This window comes from Alligator mississippiensis, chromosome 5 (genome assembly GCF_030867095.1).
Source record: "Alligator mississippiensis isolate rAllMis1 chromosome 5, rAllMis1, whole genome shotgun sequence".
Taxonomy (NCBI): domain Eukaryota; kingdom Metazoa; phylum Chordata; order Crocodylia; family Alligatoridae; genus Alligator; species Alligator mississippiensis.
Window position 1 is genome coordinate 15,826,795 of NC_081828.1, and position 22,547 is coordinate 15,849,341.

The window sequence follows — 22,547 nt, forward strand, 5'->3', positions numbered from 1 at the left end:
GCTTGTTTGTTCGAGCCGCAGGAACCTTTCCAGTGCTTGCAAGGCACCGGGAACCCACCGGCACTTTCCCCCTCCCTAATTGTTCCCAGAAAAGTGGGGAGGGTTACTGATACCTTATGTGCAGGGCTCTTTTTTTTTTAAGGCAGGAGAGATTGCGCTGGAAACCCACTCGGATCCTCCAGCCACCCCCAGCCCTGATTCAGGTTGATTTCCAGGGGGATAGAAGGCAGATGCGATTTACTATTAGTTCTTTTTTTTTTTTAACCCAACAAGAATCGCTCTTCGGGAAACGGTTTTACCCTTTGGCATTTTTTTAGATTTTTGTTTTTTTTAATCCAAAAATACAGGCGGTTTTTCTGATAGCACACAGGGATTAAAAACCCACGGAGGAAACAGCTTCCGACCTGCCCTGACGGTATTGTTCTCGTTTAAACGGACACCAAAGGAAAGAGAATTTGCAACAAACTTCTCCCCGCCCCCTCCCCTCCGTGGAGCCCCCTGTCCTTAGGACCAGGCTTACCTTGGGCTCGGGTGAATAGAGTCTTCCCGTGCACACACTCCCTCATTTCCTACTTTTTCATATGCTAACACTCGCCATGATTAAGTCGTTAACACCTCTGCACAAAAAAAAAGCCACACCAGCTAAAGGCTCCTTTATTTATAGTTTCCCTTTGTTATTTTACGTCTTTTTTATTTCTCCCTGCAACTAATCTAATAGATTAATCAATAGCCATTTTCTGATCTTCGGGTTCCAGCTGAGGCTGCTGTTGCAAAAGCACAGGAAAGTGATCTCAGAGCCCAAAGTTGTTGCTGCTGCTGTTTTTAAGCATTAATATCCCGACGCATCCGTTTAATGTATGTAGGGTCAGAGGCGCTGGTGCCTATTGGCAAGTGCCTGGCTCAGGGCAGAGCCTGCTCCTCACCACGGGCAGAGAGCAGGAGGTTGGCACCTACCTAAAAAAACAACAACCCAGAGCACTAAGTTTGTTTTTTTTTAATACTAAACGCAGGACGGTGGCTTTCTCTTGTGCTCATTCATTCAATCCCGGCTCTACCAGCGTCGGAAAAAAAATAGCATCATCATAAAAGAAAAGCTCCGGTCCTGATCTCGATCAAATGAAATGCGCCTACCCCGTCCTCTGAGCTAAAGGCAGGCTAGGAGTTTCACAGTGCTGTCGCCTAGTTGGGAGTCCCTAGCTACGTGGAGGGAGGCTGTGGGCTGCGGTGATGCTTGTATAGGAGCACGAGGAGTGGAGCCACTGTTGTCTCTTTGTTGACAATCCCATGAAACAACTTGAGTTTTGCATGGCTTCACCGTGGGGCGCCTGACGTCACGGTCACGTGGCCCCGCCTCCTGGTATATCTTTAACTGAAAAGTAATCTATCAGCCAGTCTTTAAAAAAGGACTTTCAAAGTGGCAAGTGAGTCCCTATAACACCCGGCCCCCTCCCGCTCTCAGCACCTAGCACGACCTTCCCCCCTCCAGAAAGGGGAAAGCGAGAGGGGAAAGCAAGAGAGGAAGGAAGGAAGGAAGTGTGTGGTGGGGGGGAAGCTGTGGAGAGGACTGGAGCAAGACACCCTTTAAGAGAAGAGGTGGAAAGGCTGAGTGTAAAGAGATCTAACCTGCAGCACCACCACCAGCAGCAGCAGCAGCTCAGATGAGCAGTAGAGGAGTTTTGAGCGGATCCCAGTAGCCTGCTGGGGAAGTCACCAGCCCAGCAGCTAGAGGCGTTTGATGTGAACCCACACGTCTGCTGGGGAAAGCCAGGCAGGAGCCAGCAGAGGCGTTTGATCCCGCGTACCTTCTACCAGGACTGAGCGAGGAGTGGCTTCTCCCCTGGCCCACAAAAAAACAAACCAAAAAAAAAAACAACCCCCCCCAAAAAAAAACCAGGAGGAGGAAAGAGCCGAGGAGTTGGAGCCGCTCCCGCACAACCCGCCGGGGACGCGACACAGGAGCCCGGCCGCGCTCGGAGGAGTTGGAGCCGATCCCCGGCGCCCGCCGGAGCAGCCACCCGGGGCGGCCGCAGACCTGCGCGGACTCGGATGTGCTCCCAGATGCCTGGCGGAGACGGCAGGGCGCCCAGCGCACCCGGGACCGGGGTGTGACCCGGGGACCTGTTGGCGGAGCCCGGCCCCGGCCCCGGCCGCGGGGGGAGTTGCGCCCGAGCCCAGGTGGCAGCGGCCCGGCTCACCTCCGCGCCCCCCGCCCCGCCCCGCCGGCCCCCCTCTCCCTGAGCGGGGATGACCCTGTCAGGCAGCAGCAGCACCAGCGACATGTCCGGCCAGACCGTCCTGACGGCCGAAGATGTGGACATCGACGTGGTGGGCGAAGGGGACGAGGGGCTGGAGAAGGACAGTGAGGGCGAGGCCGGCAGCCCCGCCGGGCTGCACCAGCTGCACCTGGACGAGGCGGACGAGCTGGCGCTCCCCAAGGAGGCGGGGGCGGGCGGCGACACGGGCAGCAGCAGCGGCGGCAGCGGCAGCCACAGCCCGGCCGAGGCCCCCCCGGGCGGGGCGGCGGAGGGGGGCAAGGCCGGCGGCGAGGAAGGGGGCAGCGGCGGCGGCGGCGGCGGCGGGGCCCTGCAGGGGCAGAGCAAGCCCAAGAGCAGCCTGGTGAAGCCGCCCTACTCCTACATCGCGCTCATCACCATGGCCATCCTGCAGAGCCCGCAGAAGAAGCTGACGCTGAGCGGCATCTGCGAGTTCATCAGCAACCGCTTCCCCTACTACCGGGAGAAGTTCCCGGCCTGGCAGAACAGCATCCGCCACAACCTCTCGCTCAACGACTGCTTCGTCAAGATCCCCCGCGAGCCGGGCAACCCGGGCAAGGGCAACTACTGGACGCTGGACCCGCAGTCCGAGGACATGTTCGACAACGGGTCCTTCCTGCGCCGCCGCAAGCGCTTCAAGCGGCACCAGCAGGAGCACCTGCGGGACCAGACGGCGCTCATGATGCAGGGCTTCGGCGCCTACGGCCTGGCCGGCCCCTACGGCCGGCCCTACGGCCTGCACCCCGGCGCCTACCCGCACCCGGCCGCGGCCGCCGCGCTGCAGTACCCCTACATCCCGCCCGTCGGGCCCATGCTGCCGCCCGCCGTGCCGCTGCTGCCTTCCAGCGAGCTGAGCCGCAAAGCCTTCAACGCGCAGCTCAGCCCCAGCCTGCAGCTGCAGCTCAACAGCCTGGGCGCCGCCGGCTCCATCATCAAGTCGGAGCCCAGCAGCCGGCCCTCGTTCAGCATCGAGAACATCATCGGCGTGTCGGCGGCCGGCTCGGGCGGCGGCGCACAGACGTTCCTGCGGCCGCCGGTCACCGTGCAGTCGGCGCTCGTGGCGCACCAGCCGCTGGCGCTCAGCCGGACCACGGCCGCCATCGCCCCCATCCTGAGCGTGCCTACGAACATCATCTCGGGGCAGTTCCTGCAGCCCGCCGCCTCGGCCGCCGCCGCCGTGCAGGCCAAGTGGCCGGCCCAGTAATCCCCCGGCCCGCCCGGCCGGCCGGCCGGCCCCGGATCAGACAGTGCGGGGGGTGGGTGTGGGGGGCGGCGAGCAGCCGAGACAGCCGCCGCGGATCGGGTCCGGCCCCAACCCCCCAAGTGCAAATCAATAGATCACTAGAGAGATCCCAGCAAACCAAACACCACCCCGCCGCCGCCGCCGCCGCCGCCGCCGGGCGCACGGGGAAGCCTTTCCGCACAGGTAACCCAGGAACAGCCCCACAAGCAGCGCTCCCCACCCCCGCCAACTTTGTACATATTTGTATGAAAAAGGATGGACTTTCCTTTCGGGGTTTTTATTTTTTTAAAAAGGCAAATCCCAGTCGCGTTTAGGAGCTCGGGACTTTCGCTTTTTTGAAGGTTCTCACTCTCCGAGCGGTTTTAGCGAAAACAAAGAAAAACACGAACACACACAAATGTATAAAACTAGCGGGGGAGGGAGGGGAGGGGAGATTTTAAATATTAAACCGACCAAGGGAGAGTAGGGACGTTTTGGAGAAAGAAAAGGACGCCGCGCCTGTCGCTCTATTACAGAAGTCTGTTTATATCTGAATGAATATATGTATTCTAAATGTTATCCTTCGTGTTGTACACACCTTTGTAAATAAATTTTTAAAATGCTCCTCTTTGTGTTTATTTGATAATTAGATATTTTAAAAAAAAAAAGAGTCTATCTAGCGGGAGAGTCAGAGCAGGTGCCGATGGAGGTGCATGGCGGAAAGGACGAGATTTTTTTTGTTTTTAACAACAGGAGGATGACAGCTGCTCGCCTTTTTGTATAACTTTGAATTCAAATCACCTTTCCAGGCGCTAATGGGGCTAGCTCTGTCGGGGACAGATCTGGGCTAATTTAAGATCTCAGCTTTCTTTAGTGCCTGCCATAATAAAACAAACAGGGGCAGCGCGGAAAGCTTCAGCTGATCCCAGCTAAATTGTCCCGCGATTGCTCAGCGAGCGGGACCCCTGTTCGGCTGCGATACAGGCAGACAAACCAAACGGAGCTGAAATCTGCATCTGAAAAAGAAAGCATTTGGGCCATTTACATTTCCGAGGCGCAAGAATGCTGTAAAACGTGAGATGATCCCTCCCAACCCCCCAACATCTTATTTTTCTACTACGAGCGTGTATTGATCTCTTCCTAACTCCGAATCTCAGCACCTAGAACTATTCTCTTGATACTTCAAATGTGTATTTCTTTGCTATTTTAAAGGGAAACAAAAGTTTAAGATGAAACGTTATGGCAATCAAAATACTGTTACTAATTTATTTTGCGACAGAATGGAAAGGTATGCCCAGCCGCTCTAACTGTATGAATCTTTCATATTTATTTAAATAAAATATTATATTATTAAACAACGACCCTTTTCATTTAAAGGAAAAGAAACGACGGGGGTTTTTTTGAGCAAAAAAAAAAAAAAGTGAGAAGCAATTCTAATATATTGCAGTCGCTCGGGATCCTATATGCCTAATCACGAAGTTTTTAAGGACAGTTGCAAATATAGAGATTTCTGTGCGAATCTGAGCTAAGGCACAAACTAGGAGAGATGAAGAAAATAATTCCCTGTGACATGTTCGAGAATTAAAAATATGGATTTCGTTCCTGTCTGAAAAAAATAGAGTCAAGACTGTCAGAAAGATATTCATTCATGTGCACTGAAAATATTTTATTACTTTCTTCTTCCATCCCCCCTCCAAAATGCGTTGTTGTTGTTGGGTTTTTTACTTCCCCTATTTGAAACAAAATGTGGCTGTCGATACCCCCCCTTCGCTCTTTGTTAGCAAAATCTATTGCATAAAACGCAGGTTACATTAATCGGCTCTATTAAGGCTCGAGCCTCTGTTTGCTGCGGTGCAAAATGTGTTGCTGATTTCCAGTATCGCGCCTGAGAGGTTCTGCTGCAGAAATGTGTCCTTGTTTTCTTGGTAAACAGTAAATGTTATTGTACCCTAAGTAAATATTTATAACTCCGCATACATATACTAAAATAAAACAAGCTGCCTGGTAGGGGGATCGCTTGAACTTTATAAATAAGGACCTGATAATCATCTGACACGAAAAGGAAAAACAGTCACCTTAACCAAGAAGAGATTATATGTCAGAGGCTCTTCAGTCAAGTCCCTAAATGGACAACCCTCTAATCTCTTTTTACAAGGAAAACTAAACGGATCTAAATTTGTTTGTGTGTTGCGGCTATAAAAGTAACAAGTTGTTTCACAGTTGTGTCTGGCTAATCGGGTTTACACAAACAGCAAATGGTACGTGATTTGTGCAACACACGCAGAGGTTATTGCTAAATTTAGCTGATACCCCTGGGAAAGGGGAAAGGGGGCTCTTCTTGAATTCACTTTTAGGCTCAAGAAGCTGCTGATCCAGTGCTTCTAAATGACATTGGATAACAGGGGGCTCATTCCATTCCTGATCCTTTGTTACTTATAAAATTACTCCCTCATATTTCCGTACATAGCAGCAATACCTCCCGGCCCTGCATGTGTGAGAAGAGCGAGCGGCAGCCTTCACATTGGAAAGGGGTTTTCATGGGCAGCCGAGGGAGTGGAAATAACCGGAAACTTTCTTCCCAACTAGTTCCCTTTGACATCGAAAGCAGGGCTTTCCCCCTTCTTTCTTTCTTTCCCTTTCCACCCCAAACCAAGCCGGGTGCCAGGCCGGGCTGCTCAGCGGCGCGCAGCTCCCCGGGTCGCTGCTTGCCCTGCTGGGGCCGGCGGGCTCGGGGTGCCCGCGGCCTCTCGGGCCGGGCCGGACCGGACAGCTCCGGTGCAAACCAAACCTCCAGCCCGTACTGCTAGCGGGGAGCCCGCGCGAGGGGGAGCCCCGGCATATTCCCCGCCGCTTGCAGGGCTAAGCAGCGGGGTTCAGATCCCGCCGAGCGGGAAGGGAAGCGGCAGGGGGTGGCATCCCTGCTCGGAAGGGGGTTATTCTCGGAGCGGATCCGCCCGGGCAGCCCGCGCTGCCGTCCCGTGCTCCGCGGGGGGATCCTCGGCCACAACACTGCCCGCCCAAAAGCAGGCGCGAAGGGGAGGCCGGCCGGGGAGGGTGGTGCATGGAGGCGGAGAGGAACCGGGGAGCCGAGGAAAGCGAGAGGCAGGTGAAGTCTCACTTCGGGCTCCGGCGGGTCCGGCAGGTGCAGTGGCGGAGCGGGGCCTGCAGGGGGCGGCAGGCGGAGGCGGATTCCCCGGCGGCCCCGAGACGGCTCCAGCCCCGCGAGCGGCGGGCACCGCGGGGACGGGCCGGGGCTGCTGGGGACCGGGAGGGCGGGAGAAACTCCGCGAGAATTATTACCCCCCGCCCCCCATTCCTCCCCGTCCTTTTCCGAGGTGCCTGGACGGGAGGGACCCGCCACGCACCTGGCTGCACAGCCGCGTGGGGGCTGGCCCGGGGCTCGGGAAGGGCCGAGCCGGGCTCGTAGGCAAGGAGCGTGGCCAGACCCCCGACGGCCCCCGGCCTGCAGCGCTCCAGTGCTGCCCTCCCCCCTGACGGTCACCTCGGCCCCGCGGCTGCATCGGGGCCCGGCCGGGCTGTTCCCTCCAGACAGTGGGCCAGTGGCCCCCAGAGCTTCTCGGCCAGTCCCAGCTGCCTGCCCCAGGGGAGGCTGCCCTCGTCTGTCCTCCTGCCAAGACTCCTGCAGGTGGGCAAGGGGAGCTCTTGGCCTGGACCGGCTCCTGGCACTGACCGCCCAGCACCCCTGGGGCTTGGCTCAGCTCCCCGGGCGGCAGGAGGCACCTTGGATGCAGCCTCTCCTCTGCCAGCTTCCCCCAGGCGCAGCCCTCAGTGCTAGTGTGGGCTGCCCCCTCTGCCAGGGGCCCTGCAAACTGCTCTGTCCCTTTGATCGAGGGGATCCAGCCATGCACATCTGCAAGCTTCACTTCCCACAGCCCTGTGCCTTTTTCCTGGAAGCCTCTGCTCCCTGGCACCATCTCCCCATGGAGCCGAGAGGTCAGCCTCAACCCTGGGGTCCTTGCCCAGCTGCTCAGAGGCACAGCTGCAGGGGAACAGAGAATGCAGGCATGGGGCGAGGGACAGCAACCTGCATTAGGGCCCAGAGTCAGGGCTCACCTGTGGGCCTCGGATCTCCCACACCTGGGGAGGAAGAAACCAGGGGCAGAGGCACATGGCAGGGAGCCCAGGGAGAGGACCCCTTCAGCAGAGTCTAGGGCGAGTGTCCCAGGTGCTCTGCCCCAGGAGCTGTTGTTGCTCAGTATGGCGTGCAGGAGGGCACAGGCCACAGGCAGTGTTTCAGGAAGCCACGTTTCAGGAGGCTAGCAGATGAGTGTGGGGAGATTTCCAGCACAACACCCTGAGTGTTGGTGGGCACAGACTGTACCACAGCCGGAGCAAGCAAAGCCTCAGTGGCATGTTATAAAAGGGGCTTGATCCTGGTGGATCAGGATCAGAAATTGTGCTGGAGGAAAGTCTATAGGGGCAACTCCAGGGCCTGGCCTTTCATTCAGGCCTTCTGCTCTGTCCCACTCACCTATCTTTGCCTCTCAGCCCTTCCTTGCCTGTTACTTCTTCTGGTCTGGTCTTCCCTTTTGGGTCACTCTTAGTTTTGCTTCCTATCTTCTCATTGTTAAAATCTCACCAAAAAAGAAGTGCTTCTCTTAGCTGAAGAAACCACAGGGATCAGAAACTTTGCTTTTGTTTTAATTACCCAGGGAAGACTTGTTTGCAGATTCCTGTGACTGAAACAGATTCCTGCCCACAGAGGTGGGAGACTTAACCTGGGACATAGCCAGGGGAAACATCTCGAGAAGTGCATCCCCTCCCCCACCAGAAAGCCATGTGCTGCTGACCTCCTAGCAGATGTAGGCATCAGCCCAGGGGATTTATAATTATAATTTGCATTGGTAGGTGTGTTGCCAGTAGGTCCAGGGAAGTGATTATTCCCCTCTATTCAGCACTGGTGAGGCCACATCTCTGGAGTACTGTGTCCAATTTTGGGCCCCTTACCATAGAAAGGATGTGGACAAATTGGAGAGAGTCCAGCAGAGGGCAACAAAAATAGTGAGAGGGCTGGGGCACATGACTTCTGAGGAGAGTTTGAGGGAACTGGGTTTATTTAGTCTAAAGAAGAGAAGACTGAGAGGAGATTTAATAGTAGCCTTCAACTACCTGAAGGGGAGTTCAAAAGAGGATGGAGCTAGACTGTTCTCAGTGGCGGCAGATGACAGAACAAGGAGCAATGGTCTTAGGTTGCAACAAGTGAAGTTTAGATTAGATATTAGGAAGAATTTTTCTCACCAGGAGGGTAGTAAAACACTGGAACAGGTTCCCCAGGAAGGTGGTGGAAGCTCCATTCTTGGAGGTTTTCAAAACCCAGCTAGACAAAATCTTGGCTGGGATGATCTAGTTGGGGGAAGGTCCTGATCTGAGCAGGAGGTTGGACTAGGTGACCTCCTGAGGTCCCTTCCAACCCTAACTTTCTATGATTCTAATTTCCTAATTGCTTGCGGTGGAGGGTTGATCATCTGCCTGGTCATGCTGCCCTGCTTCAGGTCTCATGTAGGAGAAGTCACTGTCGCTGCTTTCATGCCCTGCTCCTTGCAGAGATCTGGCCCAGGAAGAGAAGTTACCTGCTGAGTCCCAGGGCTGCATCCTGCTGGCTCCAAGTGAAAGAAGCTGGTGCCAGTGCCCCCAGCTGGATTCCTGGCAGGAGACAGCCAGGCACAATTTGGCCTGCGGATCTTAAAGACCTTCCCATTTATTATGGGTTCAGGATGCTGCAGCCCCGACCCTCACCAGCATTACAAGGGTTGAGCTTGCCTCCGGACTCTAGCCAAGCCAGCAAGTGACCGGGGTTGCCAAGGCAGTGGTGTCATTATGAGACAATAAAGAAATATCCTTGGGGCTGGACAGTCTCAGACTGGAGGAGAGTGTAAGGGACAGTTGGTGTTGTGGGTCTCTTCGATCAACACAGGGACGCATCCCATTGCTGCTGCCTCCCACCGAGCCCGAGCTCCTGTCACCACGGTAATTTCCAGGCCAAATGCAAATGAACTAAGGTGACATAGTGGGTTCCCTTTGGGCCCTACCAGCTGGGAGTGAACGTGGGGTCTTTAGGGCACAGATGAAGCCATGCGAGTGGCCAGCAGTGAGATCTGAGCTAGACCAGGGCCTGTTGCTTCCCTAAGCTTTGCAGTCCTACAGCTCAAGTGCGTTAACAAACCTGGGTTTCCTGCAAGTGTCCACTACACTGCCCCAGGTCTGGAAGCAGAGCAAGGGCCTGTGGCGGGCAGAGGCCATGGGCTGTGACTATACCCTGCAACCGGCATTTCCCCTCCTACTTTGAAGCTCCCAGGGAAAAGCGACTGCAACCAACAAGCCAGAGTGAGGAGATGAGGTGGGGAAACGCCCTGCCTGCCCAGATGAAACCCCAGGCCCCACTGGTCTGGGAGCTGGGCTGGGACCTTCCCTGGGTCAGTGTGTTTCCCACAGCCCTGCCAGCCTCACCTGGCCTGTTTATTTTCACCTTTTGATCCCCACCCCCTTTAATGGAACAGGGAGTGCATGTAATTGGGCAAACAGGCCTGGTATATTTTTCTTGAGGGACAACACTTACATTCTAGGGACTTTATTGAGTTACGTTTTACTAGCCCTAAAACATTTAGCGTTATGTACTTAAAAGATACAGAGCATAGGTATTACATCCACAGAAAGTATTTTAGTCAGTGAATGTTCAATGTAGCAGGTAGAGATGAACTTAGCACGTCTTCCAGACTGAACTGGGAACAGACTCTTCAGCCATAAAATGCACTTAACAGTCTATTTAATAGTGGCGAGGTCCTTGGAAATGCAATCTCCATGCTAATCTTGCCTTTTTCTAAATCAGAAATGAAAAATAGGTCAGTACAGGAGAGCCTTCCCCTTCCATTTCAGATGTGACATTTCAGCTATTGAAATAACTAAGTAAACTTTATTAATTGGGGATTTGGTAAGCAAGCAGCTTTAATAAGGCGGCTAAAAGTGTCCTTGAAGTCAAGACGCAGGAAACCCCCGAGCTGCCCGGCTGGGGGAGGCCCGGCCCGGCCGCGCTGCCCTGCTCTCCGCGTCCGGCTCTGTTTTCACGGAGATCCTGCAGGAGCCGGAGCCCGGAGGCGGGGAAGGGAGAGGAGAAGCGGGTGCAGGTGCAGGAGCCAGCCCCGGTCCCACGCTGCACAGCCCGCTGCAGCCCCGACGTGCGGCCGATCCGGGGGGCTCTCCAGACCGGACCGAGACTTTCAGAAGTAACCGCCGGGGTCAGCCCTGCCCGCCCGCGGCCAGCGAGGGGCCCGTCTCCCGGGGCTGAGCGAGCAGCACAAGATGCAGCGGATCCGGGACTAAACCGACCTGTCTGAAACGCGCCGGGGGCAGCGGGCGGCTCTGCCACGTTTGCCACTTGCCTGGGGTGCCCGCCTGCGGGCCGGGGGGCCCGGGACACGGGTGGGAGCCCCCGGGGGAAACGCTTGCAGAGTTTGCCTCCCCCACGCCCTCGTGCCCCACAGCCCAACTCGGGAATCGCAGCCTGGGGAGCAGCTTTGTGGAGCTCCAGCCCCGGCCGAGCTGCTCCCGCTCTCACGGGAAGGGCTGTTGCTCCGTGTCGAGCCCATTTCATTGCAGGCTTTGGAAAGCCGGTGTTTCCACTGCTCATTGGAACAGGTGCGATTGCACAGAGGGGCCAGACCCCCCTCGGCCGGGCCGGGCCGGGCAGGGTTAATACAGACGGGCTTTCTGTCCGCTCTGCCTTTCTCTCTGCTAATAGGCACCAGCTCCAGCCCCGCTTAATGCCTTTTCTTGTCATTGATCCGGTCCCAGTCACCGCAGAAATACTCGTGACAGAGACTCGATTTTCAGGCAACGTGGCCAAAGCAAGTCTTTAGAAAGCATTCGATAAAAAGCTTTCCTGGGAAGTGAATGATTTCACCTGGCAACGAAGGGAGCGGAGTTAATTGGAAAGAACGCACTTGAACTCACAGCGATACAGTCCCACCGCCCTGGAGGGTCCCGATACCCCTGCCGGGCTGGGAGGGGAGGGGAGGGGGCTCCCACATGAGCCAGCGGAGGAGTAATAGTAAGAAGCTAGAGGCTATGGCTGCTCTGCTCTGACTTGTAAGGCTGTACAGGTTGTACCATATTCAGGAGGTTCTTGGATTGAGCACTGCTGTGCTTTCCCCCTGAATAAGGAATATTATTATTATTGGTGAATGATGATCAGGCAAAAATATGGAGGAAACAGAATACTGCAGGGGGATGGACAGACAGACTGGGATATTGCCCTGTTCTGTCTATTATTTGCTACCCCCCAGCTAAATTTGGATCCAGTCCTGCAATAGGTGAAGTTCCGTTGAGATCAACAATAGCTGATTTTGAGAACTGTCAGAATTAATAGCATTGTGGCTCAGTCTTACCGGATCAGTAATCTGAGGGAACAGTGGCTGTAGAGATCTCAGATAGAATTGGAATTAGGTTTCTTTTGTATCGTTAGTTTGTCTCAAGCTTTCCAAAGGGCTATGTCAATCCCCACCCTGAATCTAGGGAAGGTAACCTTTCACCAGAAGAGTAGAAATAAGACCATTTTAAGAAAGGACATTGTCTGGTAGTTGGTGATGGTGGCCTTTATGCCTTGATGCATCTAACCTTTTTCAAACCTCCTAATGGAGATGTGTTACAGGACTCAGTGAGTGCTGGGAGTATTCAGTCCCTTCAGTTTGCTAGCTGTCTTGCTGCAAGGTATGATATCATTGTTGTAACGTATCCAATTGTTCCAAATGTTTAGTTTCCATAAAAAACAAAACAATGTTTGAGGGTTTTGGTGTTGACATACACCAATACAAATGGTTGACATTGTTCCACATTTTGAAAAAACATTAACAAAAAAAAAAGTGAAACCATTTCCATGTTTTTTCTATATTACCTATTATTAATAGTAATAGGTAATCAGCCTTTCCACTACAGTAACATCTAAAGACCTTATCTGTGATTCAGCCTCTGTTGAACTGTGCAATGTACAAAAGATATGTCCCTATCCCCACGTTTATATTCTAAAAGATGAAAATCTGAAAAAGTCAGGTGTGGGGGCTTAATGCACAAGCAAAGAAATGAAGAACAGGCACAGCTTTATTTGGTACAAATTTTGTTGTTTTTTTAAGTTTTTTAAATTGAGGGTAGAGGTAGGATTATGAAGGGAATTCAGAAAGTAGCTATCCTGACCTATTTAATGACATGCTAGGACCCAACATATTTCATAGATAAAAGTTTTCCTGTTTTGATGTGTTCCTTTGTCAGCAGCCACTTTTTTAACTTGGTCAAAACAAGCACTTGTATTGAAGTGAGTCAATCACTGAAAGTTTGAAAAATGGAAAAGAATGAAATCAAAGCACTGATCTGATCAAGTACTTCCATAAGGCATGACCCCAAAGGAAATGCATGAGAGTATGATGGCAACACTGGGTGATGATGCCACTTCAAATATCATAGTAAAAAGAGGACTGAATGTAACCAAGGGGAAATTTGCACTCAAGGTCAACCAACATCAGGTTGCCTCAGAGGTCACCACAGGAAACAAATGGATGTAGTCCACAAGATTATGATGAATGACAAAAGAACCAGAGACAGGCACCTAGTTGAAAGAGTGGGCTGATATCACTATTTCACTACCATATGCCAACCCTTCTGAAAGCCTGGACAAGAGAAAAATGATAGCAAAATAGTTGTCCAGGATGTTGAGTGCTGGTTGGAAGAAAGAACAATATTGATATTTGATATTTCAAACAATTTTTAACAATTTGATATTTCCAGAGAACTTTTGGGAGGCTGTTCCAAGCAATGCAGAAAAAAAAGCCAAGTAAGTTGAAGCTGCTTTTCTAGAACACGTCACCAGACACATTCCAGACTGCAGTGACCACATCAGCCAAATGTGACTTCTTCAGCCTGTTCTTCAGTTCAGACTTCAGCCTATTTGAAGACAGACCTTTCTAGGAAGAGTTTAAAGATGATAAACTCAGGTGACTGTAGTGCCTGATGAAGACCTTTTGGACACTCTGGACAAGACCTTTTAAAAAAGACACAGCCAAGTTGCAGCTGTGTTCAGAAATGGGCATTAAGACCAAGGGGGGCTATACTGAAAAACAAATAAAAAGTTGAACCTAAACAATGTTTCTTTCTTTTTCAGGCTAGAAACTTTCTAAGCATCCATTTTAAGAATGGCAAAAATGAAGATATGTGAAAGGAATGAAAGTATGTTACAGTTTAGTAGAGAAATGTCCAGGTCTTAAAGATTATTTTTTGCTGGGCAAAGATGTGAGGGTAGGAGGGATATTATGGCAACCATTGGAGAGCGGCAGCTGTGATGGTGATGGCAGTGTTACTTGCCATGCCTTGAGCTCTCTGCACTCCAGTTGCTGCTGCTGTGGCATGTGTGGGTTTTAGCTGCTGTGGCTAGATGGGTCATAGCATATTGGTGGAAGGGGGACATGGGGGGGGGCACAAGACCCAGATGTCTATTTGGAAGGGGGCCAGATTAGCAGCTCCTGGGGAGTCCATGCTGTAGGGGGTGCTGCAACTAGGGTATGGGAAACCAGTCCCCACCACTGCAGCATCGGGAGCCTGCAACAGCAGCTGGTGTAGGGAGGCCGCGTGGTAGCAACTAACACTGCTGCTCTTCAGAAGTTGGCATATTTCCCCTCATCCCAACCATGCTCTGCATAGGGCATACTATGCCACTGCCCTGACTCCCCCTCCTGCCAGCAGCTGCTGAAACAAGCTGGGGCAGCCCCAAACAGGAGAGTACCCCATTTGGAAGCTGGTCCAGCTCCCTTACAACCACTCCCCGCTATGCACTGGTCTGATGAGGAACCAGGTGCCTCCTCTCTACACCTTCAAAGAAACCAAAGTGGGTGGCTACTGCACCATTGCAATCCCCTACCCCTTATTAACACTCTGGTACTGCAGAGACTTATGGCAACTGCTCAACTTGATGGTGGGCCCTAATAAGCCTTTGTTAGAATAGTTGTGTGTGTGTTCATTTTTGCACAACTGGGATTTAAGTCTGATATTTTACATTTTAAAATTAAATAAATCTGATTTACACTTACACACACACACACTTATGAAAGTCACAAACACATACCTGCAAGATGGTTTAGAAATATGAATAACAGTCATTTTTCTTATAGTTCAGGAAAAAAATATTTTAAATATTTTCTACAAATGTATGACATGGTCATCTAATGGCAACCCATTATACAGGCAGTCCTCGGACTTACTACACAATTGGTTCCTGAAAACCGCATCTTAAGTTGAAATGTTGTAACTGGGAACTGATTTTCCTGTAGGAAACAATGTTATAAACGGGGGATTGGTTCCTGAACCAAGGCCCAATACTCTATTTTCAGCAAAAATACCCCAGGCTTTTGTACTCAATCAATTATAGATGAGTAATATAGCTACATTAATGTATTTATATATTGTAAATAGCAATCATATTGATTTGGAAAGACTTCTTTGAGGTGATTTTGTTGGACTTTTTGAAAGGTTCTTGGCTGGAGTCTTTTCTGGAGTCCTGGCTGCTTTCTTAAAGGCAGTGTCCAAGGAAGTTTGAGAAGATGTTCTCCAGGGAGATGGGTGACACAGCAAACTTGTTCGCTGGCATGGCGTGGTGTCAGATCAAGCATTGTAAAGTTGAAACTGATGTCAGAAAGTTGAAACAGGGTGTCAATTTATAAACATTGTAAGTGTGAAATGTAACTCTAAACGTTGTAAGTCAAGGACTACCTGTATACATATTTACTTTCTGTAACAATGAGAGTCAAATCCTGCAAAATTCGCAATGACTGACAACTTCCATGTAAATTCCATGGTTGGTAATCTTGCAGGATTCATTCCTGAAAAATCTTATCAACCACAGGCACCAACTTTTATTTTTGCTGGAGGGCAGGGAGGGGGTGTAGATGATGGTCACGTGGTCAGGCACTGCAGTCACCTGAGTTTATTATCTTTAAATTCTTCCCAGAAAGGTTTGCCATCAATATGGGGAACAGGCTGAAGTCTGAACTGAAGAACAGGCTGAAGAAGTCATGTTTGGTTTATGTGGTCATTGCAGTCCAGAATGTGTCTGGTGACGTGTTCTAGAAAAGCAGCTTCAACTTTCTTGCTTTTTTTTTTCCTGTGTTGCTTGAAAGATTTTGCTGGGGGCACTGGGGGGGGGGGGGGGGGAACGACATACTTGATAGCTCTGTTATCTAAACTTCCACAATCCCAATTGCACACACACATACAGATCTCTGGAGAAAGTTGGAAAATATACTTCTGGACCTAGACAATGGCTCTTCCAGAGTCACTGTCTTTATGTTAAGTTGTCAGGGCCCTGGAGGGTAGCAAAGATAAAGAAACAACTAGAGTATGAGCTTTCTATCTCTTATCTCTAAGCTGCTCCTAAATTCAGTGTCTCAGCATGCCTTCAAGTGGTTTCCTAGTCCCTTTTTCCATGGCTGAAAAGCAAGTAAGTCTTCAGGGTGTTCCCTTCACTTTATAAAAAAGTAGGTCTCTATCCTGTTCCTGAGTATGGAAGTCAGTCTAAGGGCTCTGACTTTTGGCCGTTAATTTCCCACCCGGGCAACATTTTATCTCCAGAAGTGACAGCAACAAGAGAAGCACTACAACATACCAGGATTCAAATGGCTTTTTAAATAGTGGGTTATGAAGACCTAATCTGAGTACAGTAAACAAGATGCATACACAGCTGGCAGCTGCCTGACAGCATGTCTCAACTCAAGCTGCCACTAATAGATCAGAACCTACAGCACAGTGCAGACCCTGCTCTTGCCAGCATTGACAAGGCCTGTGCACAACCTGTCTGAGTTGATCGTAGGAAAGTAGGGGTGGAAGGGACCTCACCATGTCCTCTAGTCCAGCCCTCAGACTAAACCATCCTGGCCAAGTGCCTGTCCAACCAGCTCTAGCAAACTTCGAAGGATGGAGATTCCACTTCTGCAGGTAGCCTGTTCCAGTGCCCAGCCACCGTAGTGTCAGAAAGGTCCTCCTAATCTCCAGCCTAAATCTCATCTGCTCCAGTTTGAGACCCTTGCTCCTAGTCCTGTCCCCTACAGCCACAGGGAAAAGCCCACTTCCTTCTGCTCTGCAATTGCCATAGAGGCATTTGAAGACAGTCAGTCTCAGAGCCGCGGACTCTGACAACTGCTGACATTCATGTGTTTTTTGGGAGTTTTTTAAAAAAAAAAAATTTCTGTATTCCAGGTCCAATCAGCCAAATCAGTTCTGAATCCTCTCGACTGAGAAAAACTCAAATGTTCAAATACCATATGCGGCGCTACAGCCGGCAAGTATCCTCCACCCCAGACTTTCCAGCCTGGGGTTTCAGATACAGGCAGGCCTCGACTTACAACGTTTCGAGTTACAACTTTTATAAATTGACACCCTGACGTCAACACGACGCTTGATCCAATGCAACGCCATGCCAGTGAACAAGTTCGCCGCATCGCCCATCTCCCTGGAGAATGTCTGTCCAAACTTCCTTGGACACTTCCTCTAAAAAAGCGGACAAAACTCCAGAAAAACCTGCAGCCAGGACTCCCGCGAAGACGCCAGCCACGAGCCCTTCAAAAAGTCCAACCAAGTGCCTTTCAAAACGTCCAAAGTCACCTCAAAGAAGTCCTTCCAAAGCAATGCGATTGCTATTTACAATAGAAATACATTCATGTAGCTATATTATTCATCTATAAGTGATCGAGTACATTGTTCTGGGGTATTTTTGGTGAAAGTCGGGTATCGGGCCTTGGTTCAGGAACCAATCCCCCATTTATAACATTGTTTCTTATGAGAAGAGTGGTTCCAAGGTTTTGGTTTTTAGGAACCAATTGTGTCCTAAGTCCGAGGGCTGCCTGTACTCCCAAAGACATGGGCTGCATCACACCTGCAGGCCGGAGGGCTCGGATGCTCCTGAGCCTCACCTGCCCTTCGCCAATGACCACAGCGCCGAGATGGGAAGGCCCCCGCCTCTTGCACGGAGATGCACTGAGACACGATTTAAACAAGCGAAGGCAAACGGCTGCTCGCTTCACCCCGGACCGCTCCCGCGCTGTTTGCACGGCGCCCGCCCTAGGGCACAAGCTCCACCCCCCCCGCCCGGAAGTGGCTGGAACGCGGAAGTGGCGGGAGCACGTGTGCGCATGCGCTTCAGGGTAAGTCCAGTCCGCGCGGCCAGCGGGACCGTGGGGGGGAGTGCGCGCGTTCTGGCGCCGGAGGGGGCGGGGCTGTCCGTTGCTACGTGAGGGGTCTGTTGCGTCACCCGGCGCGCGCGGAGAGGGGGTGGGGCTCCCGTACTACGGCGGGCGGGAAGGGCCGCTTCCGGGACCTGCTCCCCTGGAGCTGCAGGGGGCCCAGGGGGCACCGCCCGCTGCTCCTTTGGGCCTGTGGCCTGCCTGGCACCTCCCTGGGACTGTTTTTTCTTTAATTTAATTGAATTATTTGCTCTATTTCAAAGTGTTGCCTCAGCACTGGCAAGATGCAAACCTCATCTGGCCCTGCTGTGTCATAGCATCTCTCTTCCCCAAAAGCTTTGTGGTCTGTGAGGCAGATGCCTCCTTGGGATTATTTTGACTCCTCTGTTTCCCTCCTAATACTGTTTCGGTGACTAAAGAAGCAAAAGAGAGCAAGAAAAACGAATGTGTTTTTATCTCCGGGGACCTTTATCGTAACGGCCTGCAGATAGCGTCCGAGCGCGGATTAGGCAGACGAGGTTCTGTGGGGAATCGGATGTGTTTTATTAGACCAGCTTAAAGAGTTTTTTTTTTTTTAGCAAGCTTTCGGGTTTCCAAACCCGTTGCCAGGCCGAGGAAGTCTCTGCGGCTTTTCCTTAGACTGTCACGGCTACAACCGACACCCCTAAGACACGGATGATGAGTTTATGGGGACAGCGGCTGCTTCGAGCACGTTGGTCTTTTCAGTCAGGGCAGGAGGAGGAGGAAAATGGTCGTCAGAATGACTAGACTCGATAGCATGGGTGTCACCGATGTTATAACATATATATTTTATCTCAACTTTTTGGCATTAACCGAACGTGAGCGTAATAAAACGTCAGGATAATTTCAGAAAATGAAGAAATGCTAATAATGGAAGCTCCCCTATACGGGCCATCCCCTGCTTAAAGCTGTTTCTCTTAGCGCGACTTCATTATAACGCTCACTTGAAATTAATATCTGATTTCACTTAGCGCAGAGTGAGTTTCGTTGTAACGCTTGCGGTTGCCATCTTGAGTCATTAAAAACAACTGCGGTCACCTTCTTGGGGTGTCAAATACTTTCGGTTTTGCTTAATGCTCAGTTTTTCAGGAACCAATTAGGACCGCTAAGGGGGGTTGCCTGTAGTAGCCTGTCTAGGCCAGAGTTCAGAAGCGCTTTGATTCCCACACATCTAAGGACATCATAAGCATTTCCTTTTTCTACGCTTCAACAGTCTAGAGAGGTTAAAGTTTTACTTCTTTTTCAGTAATAACATAAATACGGAAAAGATTAAGAAACTAGATGAAACCAGTACGTTAAAGTGTAATGTTCTGTGGCTTGACAGCACGTAGAAACACTAGTGTATATAGTTTCAAGATTAGTACTCTCTCCTGAGCACTCCTGGATCAGAAGTTACAAGTCGAATTATTTTTAGTCCCAACGGTATAACCCAGTACTTGCAACATATAACACTATTGGAAGGGTCTGGACACAGCTGCACATGTCTACCCTTGTGGCTTGTTTTTTCTCTTGCTGGGTTGGAAAGTGGATGGTGAATTTCCTAGACTGCTTTTTGTTTTGTTTTGCCTTGCCGACAGCAACCTGTGATTAACATCCGTGACTGTGACCAGCCTAGTTGCTTCTTTACAACTTCCCATTGCAAAAGTCAGATTTAGGTTTCCCAAGGAATCTCCATGAAATAACTTTGTGTATGGTTTCCTCCCTGACATAACTCAGCCCAGATGTCATAAGTTTGCCAAAAGATTCATTGATGAACTCGGATCATCTTTTGACAACCATAGGCTGAATTTGGGTTTTGTAGCAAAACTTGAAAACAGGCAAAAAATGCCTGTTTTTATGATAGTAGCTAGTTTTGCATAGTTCCGATGAACATTTGAGGTGAGGAATACACAGCTAGAGCAGATAACAGGATCTTTGCTTTTAATTCATCAGAACCTTTGGATGATAAAGGAAGATCTGCGCTCTGCTTCTCATTACACCTCACAGATACATGCAGACAGTTGATTTGGGCCGACTGAGACCAGTGAGGTCATTTCATACACAATCAACAGCCGTGAAATAGCAGCTGGCTTTACTTACGAGCAAATTTTGGTAAATAAACATTTTTTGAAAGTGGTCTCTCTTGTAGCGATTTATTGTACAATTTACCAGACTGAGGTAGAAATTTGAGCTGGATGCATTGATGTGTGGTGTGGTTAAAGCAAGGAGAAGGAGAGTTTAACAAGGGCATTTTGACTAGACTGAACGACAGGAGAGGATGAAGAAGGTCACAGTTATCAAAGTCAAGGTAAGAACTGTAGAGCTGTGGAGTTTAGCTGGAAGCAGTGAGAAGAGAGAAGATTTGGGTATTTTACAAGATGACTGAACTCAGGCAGGCCTAGTCTGGCTTTGGGAGTCAAAGAAAACTCCTTTATGATCTAAGGAGGGCTGAGAGCTCATTTAGAAGGAGGGTGACCTTTTATCTTTCATTTAGGCATATAAAATATGCCTGTCTTGGATTTTAGGGTATATACATGACATAAAAAATGCATAAATACTGGCGTTGATGTCACTGTTTCCAGTTGTGGGATTGCTGCTGTCATTCATTTATATTGGTGGAGGGATCACTCTGCTTGGTGTTGGTGGTGACACTGGATTCAGTTGGTAAATAACTTCTGTGTTCAACCTGGTTAGGGTAACTTAAAAGTGTCTAGTGGTGTTGCTGCTCTGCAAGAGGCAGAGCTGGTGTGAATGCTCCTGCAGCTGCTTGGCAATAGCAAAAAGATTAAATTTACTTACCTTGGATGCTGCTTCTTCACAGAGAAAAAAGATTTTGACGCTCAGGCCCAGACTCATCCAATATACTCTAATGTATCTGTTACAGCTCATCCCTGGAGGAGATGCTACTGCTTGCTGTTCCTTTGGCAGAGATACAGCTTTTAGATTTGTTGCTGTGTCCGACCAGCTAGTGTGATGCAGTGTCTTCCTCAAACTTCTTAAAGAGTCTGAGTGAGAAGAAAATATTTTGAACCCTTGAGCCAAGCTTTGCACACCATACATTCAGTGATGTGCAAATGGATTGGTATTGCCTCTTCAAACTGCTCAGTTCAGTTAAAATCTGATGCGTCTTACCCTGTTTTGGAAGGCCCAGAGCATTTTTTATTGCTTCTAGATTCTTAGGCTATATAAGCACTAAGTATGGCAGACTAGCTTAAAGGAGCTATCCCTCTGGTGCTTTCTGTGTAAAAGGAATACAGATGAGACAGTTTCCATGCAGGAGGTTATACCCTGAATATCCTCTGGGGCAGGGTGAGGGGTAATGAGGAGTGTGCCTGACATGGAAGGTGGGTTCCAGGCCCTCTTCATTTGAAGCCAGTGTACAAGAAGGTCAAACAGGTATGCTGCAACTATTTTTTCTTTCTTTCTTTCTCTTTCAGCTCATTATACACGCAGTCCAGCAAGCCTATCTTAATATTTCCCCCTTCACAGGTAATGTAATTCCTGTTTACTAAAATAAACTTAACATTTTAACGGAACGCTAGGAACTGAAGGCCTAAATTAATATAAGACTCAAGAGACCAAACATAGTTTGGCTTCAGAGGAGTCATATTCACTTATACCACTTTTCCAGGGTACCAAAAATGTCTGTGGTTTGTTTTCTGTAAAGAGGTTGAGAAACCCTTCATGCAAGGCATTACAAATGAGAAAGTAATTTCCCTTAGTTCTGGCCGTGCTTTTCCCAGTGGCCTAATGGGACTGCTGTGGTCTACTATACCCCAAACTAAGGGCCATAGTTTCTCATCTGATAGCTTTCATGTGCTTCATGGAGCTTAGCTGTCAGGGAAAGCAACAAAAAAGCTTGTGTTCTTATGCTCATAATTAGGTAAAAGAAAAGCCTTTTGCATGTAGTATTTTTATGACTTGGATTTTCTCGGGCTTGTTCAGTGAGTGCTACTGTTTATTTTTGGGATTTTGGAGCTGAACTGGTTACCTAATACAAGTCCTTAGAAGTTGCCAAAGCTTCCTCTCCTTTAAGTCAATGGAAGAAGGGAAGGAACAAACACATGTGAAAATGCTTATTATTAAAGAGTAAATGTTTTTTTAATAAACAAATGCTTAAACTGCTTGGTATCCCTAACATTTATCAGGAGGCATGGGTAGGTTTCAAAGCCAAGAATAAAGATACTTGAAAACTTCACACTAGGTAGTTGAATCCTCCTAGCTCACTTTGCAGTATCTGAGGTCAGTGTTTTTCTAGAGTTGATAGTGTTTTAAAGACTTCATGCATGGCCCAGGATGCAACCTCCTGTTTAAATTAGGTCTTAAGAGCCTTAGCAAGCAAGTAATAATCCTATTGACTTTGACATTTCATTATTTGCATCTTGACCCTAATATTTTATATATGTCTATATTTGCGTGTTTATAAAAACACATTGAGTATTTTGAACAGTGAAATCTTAACTTTTAAGCCTGTCTGGTAAGGAACTAGGACTGTATTCTGCAGACAGTTACTACAAGAGGTATAGATTTTTCCGCTTGTGAATAGTCTCATCAAAGAAATTGGGACTGCTCAGAAAAGTGGGTTTTACACACGTTCATGTCTGCAGAAAATCAGGCCCATTTTGAATCTATTGTAGCTATCCTAGTGTATTGCAAACATTCACCATTGACATGTCACCATATAATTGGCATTTACACAGTAGACAAAGTGAGTTAATGTTACACTATCAGCTCTGCTTGTCATTGCTATTTGGTTGGTTCAGTACTCCAGTAGAAAATTCTACAAAAATCACATTAATCCTCTGGAAAGAGATCGCATTC

The 22,547-nt window shown here is 49.7% G+C and overlaps 2 protein-coding genes across 5 annotated transcripts in view; both read left to right on the plus strand.

Moving 5' to 3' along the window:
* The first annotated feature begins 1,378 nt into the window (after positions 1-1,378).
* FOXD3 (forkhead box D3) lies at positions 1,379-4,119 on the plus strand. Its single transcript, XM_019489030.2, has one exon. The coding sequence runs from the start codon at positions 2,245-2,247 to the stop codon at positions 3,475-3,477; it is 1,233 nt and encodes a 410-aa protein (XP_019344575.2). The 5' UTR covers positions 1,379-2,244; the 3' UTR covers positions 3,478-4,119.
* Positions 4,120-17,643: 13,524 nt separating this feature from the next.
* Positions 17,644-22,547, plus strand: part of ALG6 (ALG6 alpha-1,3-glucosyltransferase) — a 32,058-nt gene continuing 27,154 nt past the window's right edge. For 2 of the 4 annotated variants that reach the window (XM_019489124.2, XM_014593895.3), the window contains exons 1-2: positions 17,878-19,838; positions 21,164-21,215. The gene's annotated coding sequence lies outside the window, so the exon portion shown is untranslated. Of the gene's footprint in view, positions 17,688-17,877; positions 19,839-21,163; positions 21,216-22,547 lie in introns of those variants that run through there. The other 2 variants (XM_019489123.2, XM_019489125.2) reach the window with 2 other exon arrangements.

Excerpts from the sequence above, each read along its gene's own strand:
- FOXD3 (XM_019489030.2), top strand. The coding sequence starts at position 2,245 with ATGACCCTGTCAGGCAGCAGCAGCACCAGCGACATGTCCGGCCAGACC.